The following is an 11,860-nucleotide window of genomic DNA, read 5'->3' on the forward strand; positions in this document are numbered from 1 at the left end:
CTTAGCCTGTCTAGCAGCTAACATTATCCCATCGTTTGTGGCAATTATATTACATGTCATTGATCTACTGGTCGACCACGGCCGACTGGTTGGGCACCACTGGTCTAATAGAAATAAATGCATTCAAACAAGAAACTAATGTATAGAAAATAGCATGGCAAACAAAAATTGCCAGGCCTAATGCGAGCCAGGGAAGTGCTGTGCGTTTGTAACGTGGCTTCATGTTTTCAACCACTTGTTTTTGGTTGAGGTCTGAACTCTCAAATTGCCTATAAATCTCGTTTTTGTGGGTATTCTCCAGTTGTTGCTGTGTGGTTTATCTGCCCAAAATTCAAGCAAGCATGACAGTAACGACGTTGTGTGTGTCACGCCCCCCGCACCCGCACGGCCCGATTCCGAGACCACCTAATCCAACTGATCCCGTTCAGCGGGGGGTAAAACGAATCAGCGCCGTTTCGCATCCCAAAAGGGGTGAGTGAGAACACTCTCCCCCGTTCCCGGGAGCAGTGATTCGATCCCCAAACGTGAGTGAGAAAGGGTCCTAAGTGATCGGTGTTCCAGAGCAGCATAGATGATGTCAGGTGGTCATTTACAGAGTAGGGCTTTATAAATATACAGATACTAATGTTTACAGAGTAGGGCTTTATAAATATACAGATACTAATATTTACAGAGTAGGGCTTTATAAATATACAGATACTAATATTTACAGAGTAGGGCTTTATAAATATACAGATACTAATGTTTACAGAGTAGGGCTTTATAAATATACAGATACTAATATTTACAGAGTAGGGCTTTATAAATATACAGATACTAATATTTACAGAGTAGGGCTTTATAAATATACAGATACTAATATTTACAGAGTAGGGCTTTATAAATATACTGATAGCAATGATTACTGAGTAGGGTTTTATAACAGCTACTAATGATTACAGAGTAGGGCTTTATAAATATACTGATAGCAATGATTACTGAGTATGGCTTTATAAATATACAGATACCAATGATTACTGAGTAGGGCTTTATAACAGCTACTAATGATTACTGAGTTGTAGGGATGGGTACCGAATTCAGTACTTTTGAGGTACCGAACCGAAACACGTCGGTACTACCGAGTATCGATTCAAGTGAGATACCGAGAGAAGATTTTTTTTTTTTTTTTTTTTGCTTTTTTCTTTTCATGTCAACGTTCACACGCACAATTTATGCTTACCTAGGATTTGACTTGATTCAACAACAAAGCAGTCGGAGCAATGGCAAGCCGAAAACGGTCGAAATTGTAGTTATTTGAAGTTTGGATTATTTTTTTCACGACTGAGGTAAATAAATAAAAAAAATTGGAGACTAAAGTACAGAAAAAAGGTACCGTTGGGTACCGGTATCGATTCACAGGTACCGTATCGGTTCAAATGTGAAAGGTACCCATCCCTACTGAGTAGGGCTTTATACATATACAGATACCAATGATTACTGAGTAGGGCTTTATAACAGCTACTAATGATTACTGAGTAGGGCTTTATACATATACAGATAGATACCAATGATTACTGAATAGGGCTTTATAAATATACAGATACCAATGATTACTGAGTAGTAGGGATGCACCGATCTGACTTTTTCAGTCCGGATACCGATACCGATACCTGGGTTTTGGTATCGGCCAATACCGATACCGACCCATTGTCCAATTTTTTTCTCTCCAAAAGAGTGAAGAAAAAATAATTATTATCCACGTTTTTTTTTATATATATAAATATATTTTGTTTTTAAGGATTGTAAAGGATCACAAGTGTGTTTTTGATTTGTTGTAAACAAAGACTTCAAATAAACTTCATTCATTCAATTAATAAACTGTACGCCTCACTGTCACTGTGTGGAAGAGACTGGGATCATTCTTTTGGGCAAGGCAACATCAGGCTTGACTTAAAACATTACTTTCCTAACTTAACTAAATGTAACAAATTAACACATAGATATAAATGTACTGAATGGTTATTTCTATTAAAAAAAATAGAAAAAATAAAAAGAAATCCGATATATATATTTTTTTTTTACCGATACCCAATCCAGCTATTTTACTGATATCGGCGGCCGATACCAATATCGGATCGGTGCATCCCTACTGAGTAGGGCTTTATAAATATATAGATACCAATGATTACTGAGTAGGGTTTTATAAATATACAGATACCAATGATTACTGAGTACACGGTAAGAAAAAAAGCTGCAAGAAAGCGGTAAATGTCTGGCATCAACGGTTGCCAAATACTTACTGTCAAATTACAGTAAAATCAAATACATTTACAGATTACAACCTTTATTTAATGGTTAATATTTTGAAGAAAGGTAATTTACTGTATTTTTATGGTATTTACACTTAAAGTAGAAAGTAGTTCTTACAGTGTAGGGCTTTATAAATATACACATACCAATGATTACTGCACCTGGCAGCCAGGGAAGACCAACCAACCTTATTATATAGAATACAGTGGTGAGTGTTGTAGCTATCACTGGTAATAAACTGTATATCATATAGAATACAGTGGTGAGTGTTGTAGCTATCACTGGTAATAAACTGTATATCATATAGAATCCAGTGGTGAGTGTTGTAGCTATCACTGGTAATAAACTATTATAGAATACAGTGGTGAGTGTTGTAGCTATCACTGGTAATAAACCGTATCATATAGAATACAGTGGTGAGTGTTGTAGCTATCACTGGTAATAAACTATTATAGAATACAGTGGTGAGTGTTGTAGCTATCACTGGTAATAAACCGTATCATATAGAATACAGTGGTGAGTGTTGTAGCTATCACTGGTAATAAACTGTATATCATATAGAATACAGTGGTGAGTGTTGTAGCTATCACTGGTAATAAACTGGTGGTAAACGGGGTCTGTGTAGAGGAGTGTAGAGGCAGATCAAAATGGAAACTGGCTTTGTTTCTTTTTTTTATCCACTTTTCCCCCCTTATTTTCAAGGGGGGACTATGCCTCCCACTGGTCGGCTGTAGTGAGGATAGAAGCCTTGCATCACGTGTCCCCTCCGGTACACGAGGAGGCAGCCTGTCGCATCTTTTCACCGCAACAGCTAGAGCTGCCGCGATTACCGCGGTACCGCGGTTACATCACGCCCACCGCAAGAGTAGGCTGAATACCGCATCACCGCTGATTTTTTATAATAATAATAAAGTACCCTCCTCTCGTTGGGCTTGCGGCTCTGCAGATATACCCTACTCCTCTATCGAGGTTCCAAGCGACCCTATTGGGTACCAGAAAAGTCACGTGAAACATTGCAGACCACTGATTGGTCAGAAGAGAGACGCGCCACACGTTGGGGCGTCCTGCAGTGTGTTACCACCAATCGGCAAGCGCGTATTCGTTTTTTACGTCCTGAATGTCACCAATTGATCAGAGCTCATCACAACACGGCTAATAACGTTAGCTTTAGCTCCCCGCCGGAGTGGACTACCATCGCTCCTCAGGAGTACTAAACGAGACATAATGATTTTACTGTCTGCAACGAATGTTATAATAAAAGCCCTTCGTTCTATACACTTGTCTGATTGAAAACTTTATTAACAGACCGCAGAATGGGACAACTCAGCACGCTCTGAGCAAAGAAAGGAACTGAGATATGAATTGAGTAGGCTATTGCTTGCCTTGCTATGGTCCGGTAAATACGCTGATGTTATTGAACGTATAACTATATAACGTTAATGCCACAAAACGAATGCCTTTATTATAAAGTAGTAACTTTATAATAATAATAAGAAGAAAGGGTCGGGGGGGTAACCACCCCTGCCCGCGACACCGAGTGAACGGCGCACGACCAGAGGGGAAACTTCGAATCCGTGTTTCACTTTCAATAACGAATGCGTGCTTGCCGAATCCCAAACAATATTCATGCTGCAAAGTCATCCTCTAAAGATAGACATTTAGACTAGAGGCAGGCTATATGCTATAAAGAGTAGACTACTAAAAAAAATGCATTCAAACTTTTTTTTTTTTGTGTGTGCGTGCGGTAATAACCGCGGCGGTAGGAAATATTTCGCAAATTTGTGCGGTAAGGAAAACATCAATACCGCGGCAGCTCTAGCAACAGCTCAAGCTCTCAGTGGCGAGGAGTAACGCGTGGGAGGCTCACGCTGCCCCCGATACTTCCTGTTTCCGCCGTACCGGCGGCTCCTATACTTTAAGCAAGTGGCTTGTCCTTCCGCGTTCCCGTTTTGCGCTCTGATTGGCCACGCACGTTTCTGGTCATGTGACATGTGCGCCAATCGTGGGACGGCAAGTTTTTGGACGGTTAAGCTTAGGCACTCTTTCGAAGTTGGTTAAGGTTAGAGTTTGTCTTAGAGCATGGCGATAGAACGGCAGGTAGTTTGCAGGCTGTTCGACGCGGAAATGGGCAAAGACACAGCTCGTCACGCTATTGGGCGCACATGTCACATGACCAGAAACGTGCGTGGCCAATCAGAGCGCAAAACGGGAACGCGGAAGGACAAGCCACTTGCTTAAAGCATAGACGCGTACCGGCGTCACCCAACCGACCTGTAGGAGTCGCTGTCCACAACGTCCAATCCCCACCCACTGGCTTTCCCACCCTCTAACACTGCCAATTGTGTTAGTATAACGGCCGGCCAAGCCGGTACTCCCGGTAGCAACGCCGAGACCTGGGCTCGATACCAGCGTCTCCTGCGTTAGTGGCGAGCGCCTTGCCCACTGCACCACTGAACCTGGCTTTGTTTCTATACAAAGATGTATGGTACTTAAATGTGAATTTGTCTGCTAGTCAGATTCCAAGATATTTGTATACTATTTAAAAGTTTTAACCATATACAGTAGAGATATGCAGATTGCCGTGGTCTATGTTTTGGGATTTCAAGGAGACTGTGGATTTTGTTTTATTTGCAAACCAGTTTGAGATTAATAAGACCTTTTTGGAGGGTGTTAAAGCTGCAGGTTCTCCATGGCTAGTTGAACATGGTCTGCTATTATGGGATGGCATGGTTAGTGTAAAGAATCAAAACCGTTCAGTTCGACCACCACGGTTCGGGGCACCTAGACTAGAGACCGTTCGGTTTAGTTTGGTACTGTGGAACCCTTTGCTGTAGCCTAATTCATCCCTCCTGTGGTGTGTATGGAGTGATTTTGTAACTGGCCTTTGACTATTTGATTTGAGAATATAAGATAAATTAAAGTGGATCGTTGTGAGTAATCTTTTAAATTAGGTCGAGTGGGTTCTGAACTAGATTTAAGTTACCACAGGCCTCCTTCAAATGGTCTGATGCATTACTCAGCCAATTAAAATTAAAATCACCCACTACAAGCAGCTCTGAATCTGCTAAACGAGAAATAGGTTGTCAGTAGATTCTTGGCTAGTAGATGGGGCCCCTATTAACACAATGGCGCCCAAGGACATATATATCCGTGTTTCGATTCCATGCTTAAAGGACCGAAGGACGGATATATCCGTGGCAAGTTGTTTTGGCTTTTATTCCATTTTAATAACCTATTCAAGGTCGCCGAGCTGCACTGCAGATGTACCCTACTCTTTGAATTCGACAAAGTGCATTACCGGCCAGATCCTCTTAGGGGCGCTGTCGCGATAATGCAGTGTGCCCTGTGGCTGAACGGTGCATTCTTTTTTTTTTTACTTTCAATGGAGTTTCCAGTTAGCTGGATTCTGGATGTGCAGCCTGTAGCTTGGAATACGTTTTGGATAGCAGATTTCACTATGCAGTAAGGGGATTTATCATCAGCCAATGGACATATCGATCTACCAGATGGCGATCGATAACGGGGAAATGCTCGGGGGGATCCAACCGGCTCATGGTAAGATCTTTTTCACGTAAATTACAGCCCGATCGGGCCTTGTTATGATACAATACGATCGGCCTATGCGGCTACTTAGACGAACACGGTTATTGGTAATCAATAATAAGAAACAACGTCCCCCGCCCCCCCCCTTTCATGCATACATGCTTGAGGATCGTGTCGATCATATGCAGTTTGAGTTTTAACTGTAGCATCTGTATAACGGAAATGCCATTGGATATAACGTTAGTAGCTATTAGCCCTTTATCTCGCCTTCCAGGAAATATCCTAGCCGGAATCCCGTATAACGCTTATATTCACAGCGCTATAAAATGAGAACGTATTGATGATTTTTTTTTTCTTTAAGCCATTTTGAAGGGACGGTTTATGGTCTCAATTGACAATGAGAATGGACAGATAGCAATACTATAAAGTATAGATTTAGCTCTACAAACAGCCCCAAGTCTGTTTACATATGCTGGTCGTCTAGAGTGATATTAGACACATCCCAGTGGCCGCCAATGTGTTAAGATCACTGATTTGGCGCCTAGATGGACCTTCAGAACAAGCTGTTCAAAACACTTTGGCTTGGAGATGGAGTTCTAGGGCAGTCACAGGCAAACACATTTAACATAAACAACCACGCCTCTCCAAACTCTATCCATTTTAAATAAACTGCTGTCCGTTAGGGCTACTTCCCAATCATTAATACTTTTTTGTAAAAGCCACTCGCTTAATACTAGGATATCGAGATTATTCTGCAGAATTAAAATGTTTAAATGATCCAATTTTTACATTAAGCTTCTAACATTCAAGTGCATAATCCACAAACCGTTAAAGAAATTAAAAAAATGGATGAGTTACACGTGAGAGGTCTATTGCTTGACTGTATGCACTAACTTGATGCACTAACAAAACTAACGTTTCAAACGCACGTGTGCTGCCACCAGTATTTTCTCCAGGCCAAATACAATAGCGATCTATAGGAATGACCTCTGTTTTCTACCAAAAGTAGACGGGACTGCGGGAGAAAAAAAGCTGAAGTTGATGCACTGATATAGTCATTGGAGTAATAATATAGCTTAAGTTAAATGGAGACATTACCTACATTACATTACAGAATGCCAAGGAGAGTAGCAGGTAAAACATTCATGCTCAAATAACCAGGAGTATAGGTGCTGCTTAGATGTGTGTAGAATCTATGAGGGATGAAGCACAACACTATATATGTTACAAAAAAGTGTGCATGTGTGTGACCTAATTCAGCTTAACCCTTTCACTGCCACACTACCAAAGGATTAACCCTTTCACTGCGATAATACAGAAGGTTAACCCTTTCACTGCCACACGACACAGGGTTAACCGTCTGTAGTGTGTGGTAGGGAAAGGGTTAACCTTCTGTAGTGTGGTAGAAAAAGGGTTAACAAATTGTCCTATACTATTTCAGCATTCGCACACACACACACACACACACACACACACACACCCCAACCCGCCATCCCCAACCAAGGAGGGGCCCCACGTTGGTGCCCCTTTCTCGTTCTTCATCCCTGCCGCTTACGAGAGTGCGTGTACCGTGCCACTGCTTCCGTCTCTAAAACGTTACCAAATATGAATCGACAGTCAATCCATTATCTTGCAGCCGTCTTTGAAGGGAAGAGTGAGAGTCCATTGATCAAGGCTGAGAGGCGTCTTTCAGCTGCGAGCTCAACGCGACGGCTCATCCTCTACTATCAAAATGCAAAGCCCTTTACTTTCCCCAATGCGGTCTTGACAGGGACTGCATGGTTCATTATCTCCTCTTATTAATTCATGAAGCTAAATTCATCTGACCCGGCTCTTTTCTCTAACGACATTAAGAGAACAGAGTATACGTCTCTACTACGGGCTAGTATAGGTTACTGTATAAACCCTATGTGTACCTGACATAGGCGGCGGGTATATAAGACCAGGGTAGGCTAGGCCTACCCAAATCGTTATGCTGGGAATCTTGAAATGTATATATGTGCGCAGGCTGCTGGCTATTGTGTGTGTCTTGTGCTGCCAAGGTGTCAACGACGAAGGTGTCAATCGGCTAGGTGGCGGCGTTTAACATTCCAGGTACAGGCAGTAACCAATCACGCGTAGGCTCAGGTTAAATAATGTAGCCAATCACATCATTCACATGATCATCCTGATCCCGCGGGCCGAGTAAAGCAAACATCTCCGCCCGCCGATCACCAGCGCGCTATTTTGAGTCAAATTTCAAAAAGAAAAATGGATATACGGTATTTTTCCAAGGCATATAAACAAAGTAATTTAGAAGCTGCACCGCGCTGCCCCTGGGCATAACTACGGATCACCGGAGGCTATGTTGCTTTATCTTGGCATACAAGGGCTTGCTCTAAGTCTAAGAGGACATGATGAGAGTCAGAGTTCATCAAATTTGGCTGCATTAAGGTAAGACAATGGTTAATCTATTATTGGATGTCTTCATTTGAACACTTAATTTGCACTATATATTAAATGAGTGGGGCTCGCCTCGCATAGCCTAGTGTGTGTATTGACAAAAAAGGAAACATTTTGCTCGCTCTGTGCGATATTACCCCAATCTTAATCTCACCCGCCGCTTATGGTACCTGACATTGGAATGGAACATTTGAGTTGGGAGCAAAACAAGCAACCCTAGGAACTTGAACATGACATTTTAGGGGGCAGAGGCCGGAGCTCAGACTCAAAAATAGAGTCCAGCCCTCCTGAATCACTCATTTCTGACCTTTTTAAAAAAAAAAATGTATTATTCCTATAAATTCTTTCATTCAGTTAAGCCGATTCAGTAATTCCCAGAATCGCTTGAATTGAACCAGGGACTGCATGGATCCAGCCTCCCACACATAACAATTATTTGGGGAATTATTTAGGTTGAGTATTCTTTCCTGTTGTAATGTACAATGTTTTATATGAAAAAAACATCAATGAAGCTATTTCACTGGGGTGCTTGTTACATCGCAGAGACAAGGATGCACTCCGTTAGCTGTTCCAGCAAAGGGCATTTGTAACGTTGCCTCTCTATCTATAGGATACATGCTGTACAACAAGTGTCCTTTCATCAGTTATGCCTGGATCTTCTGTGTGACCCTGCGTCCCGTGTTCTCTGACCATAAGCATGTCATCATTGTAACTGCAGGGGCTGCCAGATGCACGCCTTCTCCTGCGTCACTCTGCAATTCCACAGAGACTGCTGCCACATTACACCATGCGCTACATCAAAGTTGTGTGCGTGTGTGTGTATTTCTGAGACAGGGGAACATAGCCTCCTCAATCTTCTGTATGATCACTTATTCAGATAGAGCAGACACTTGAAGCATATAACATTATAACAGATGCAGACGCGACGCAGAACATTTCTTCAGAACATCTGAAAATAAAGGCATGCCCCCCCCCCCCCCCCCCCAAAAAACTGTATCGGCTATGCTTTTGAAAACTAAGCACACCCTGATGATCATTAACTACATTGGCATAGTCCTTGCATCAGTGCATGCTCTGAGGTGTAGACTAAAATATAGAGTGATGGAAATATTAGCCTACAAATAATGCCTGGTGGTGGATTAATTGGACCCTCATCACCATCATCATCATCAGGTGGCCTCTTCGTTCCGAAGGTTGCCTATCACTCTCCAACCCATTCTGTCCCCACTTCTTCTCTCCAACTCCGTGACTCCGCCTCTCACTCCGCTCCAATCACAGGCGTCGTCTACCCAGCCTCTTCTTGGTCTTCCACTTCCTCTCTCTCCATCCACCTTCCCCATCACCACCTTCTTGAACATCTCCCCGCTGGATCCTCTCAGAACATGCCCGCACAACACCGGGATCATGGAAAAGCACATGAGAGCTGAAGGCAGGCCTATAAACAGTATGCCGTCTTTCAGTGCATCCACACACACAGCATCTGACGATCCAAACATTTGATTTATTAAGGGAGATAAACTCCCAATGTGTGTAGTGGGCTCATTTTACTCTGGATGTTTACAGAAATCGTATAATGTACAGGCGGCGTTCGCTGCTGCACGCAGGGGAGACTGTACCGTGGTGGTGATTTCAACACCGCTCACGTCATAGTCATAGATCATCGTGCAAATGCCCCCCCCCCACCCCCCCCCCCGCCTAGTATTCCCCGTAAGATAAGAGTTATCCCCTCCTTATGTGCCCGAGCATGTAGTGTTGCGAAAGAGCCCTGCTTCACACCGTGTCATCGCAGCACATTCATTTTCACGGACAACGAGAAAGCGGATGTGGGGGGGCAGATTTCCCCTGTCTGGAAAACCTAGTAGCAGGGTCTGTCATTTCGATCAAGATTTTGTATTTAAATCTATAGGCCCGGGAAGTGGTTGTGATAATAAAGCGATAACCAAAGGAAGACAGTCATGACCATTCCAGTGAGATGCATGTGTTGCACATAACAGGCCTGTATGTTGCATCTGTACAGTTCAACTAGTGTAGCTCTACACACTACACCGTGGCTCTGTCGTCACTCGTCATCTAGTGCAATTATTCAAACCTTTGTTTCCACACTGTGCGATTTTTTTTAAATAACTACTTCCACAATTACAGAGATACCTTGTGTAAAAACTTACCTTCTCTCGCTTTTAGCAGTACAGTGTTGGCTACAATGTTCTCCAGCTCCATCAAAAATTCTATACGAGGAGATTTTCGGTATGCGAGATCACAGACGTCTTCGGGGAAACCTCGTCCTTCACGTCGCAGGATATTCTCTTATTCCTCGTTTTTATCCGAGCAAATTCTACTCATATCAAAGTCGTGGGGGATAAACAGGATATCATAGATTTGCTTGTAATGTAAGATGGGCATGGTTCTTGTTGTGGGCTAGGAGTGCAGCGCTGCATTTCTACTCCAATTCCCCAAACCCGATCCATGCGTAATTTGGTGCGGAATCTCTTCAACGCAGAAAGATAATCAATTTAGAGCCATCGGCGTAAAACCACAACAAGTCGAGAACCACATCACTTAACGCATTCCTAGCGGCGGGTGAAGCGCAGCGATACAACCTTTAGCACAGGAGGAGTTGGCTAAGTGCACTCACTGCACTGAACATCAGATGTGCTCCCCCTCTTGGTGCGTAATCAGAATGGGCTGGGCCTCTCACCAGGGCGGCACTCGTCGGCACCGGGAGCTCTCCACTCCAAATGTCGCCCCCCTCCAAAAAAGTGTCCCAGGACATGGGGGCACAGGCGGCGTGTCATGCTAATAGGCAAGATTCTCTAAGTATTTGGTTATTCATTCCACTGCTCTTTGCGGAGTCGTCCAGTCAAAACACCACATTTTAATATATTTATATATAATAAATATATAATTATTGCACTTTATTGTTTGTATATTGTACTTCACTTTGTACTGTAATAAATAGAAACTGAGAAACTGCTATTTAGCAGGGAAACTGCTATTTGTCCAAATGCCTGAAATAACCAACTGTACAACCGATTTACAAAGGAATACCACTTTATTTCATTAAGGTCCTATGCTAAACAATGATATGAGATCTATTAATTAAAACCTATGAGCCATGAAGCCGATACGCATTTCCCCTCTGCGACAGGACAGGATTTAACAGAACCAGAGAATGCAGCAGGTATAGACAGACGTCCCCCAGGTAAATTATATCACCTCTAAGTTAATCACTCTATACAAGTTTCAAGTTTCAAGTTTCTTTAATAGTTGTCATACAGAAGTACAGAATACTTTTGTACAAAATGCTTCTTACTGTTGCGCTCCAGAGACTGTGCATGACAAGATAGTATGAAATAAAAACATAGTAAAAATTAGAAGAAAAAAAAGAGGTCACAGTGTTCAGTTTAGACATATGTACAATGTTCGTAGACGTAGTTACCATACAATATACAATACTGTGCAGTGTACTAATATACAATACTATATAGTGCAAGGCATAAATGGACGAGGTGCAGTTTAGGTACAATTCACAGTAGGTGTACGAGTTGTAGTGCAAATCCTTTATCAATAAATATAAAGTGTAAGTGTG

The 11,860-nt window shown here is 42.4% G+C and overlaps 1 protein-coding gene across 2 annotated transcripts in view; it reads right to left on the reverse strand.

Moving 5' to 3' along the window:
• grk5l (G protein-coupled receptor kinase 5 like) overlaps positions 1-10,858 on the reverse strand; it is a 114,656-nt gene extending 103,798 nt beyond the window's left edge. For both annotated transcript variants that reach the window (XM_084323289.1, XM_084323288.1), the window contains exon 1: positions 10,440-10,858. Coding sequence is in view for 1 of the 2 variants with exons in the window: in XM_084323288.1 (XP_084179414.1) it covers positions 10,440-10,491 (52 nt within the window). In the remaining variant the exon portion in view is untranslated. The remainder of the gene's footprint in view (positions 1-10,439) is intronic.
• Positions 10,859-11,860: the final 1,002 nt, after the last annotated feature.

This window comes from Notolepis coatsorum (assembly GCF_963971535.1).
Source record: "Notolepis coatsorum genome assembly, chromosome: 10".
Taxonomy (NCBI): domain Eukaryota; kingdom Metazoa; phylum Chordata; class Actinopteri; order Aulopiformes; family Paralepididae; genus Notolepis; species Notolepis coatsorum.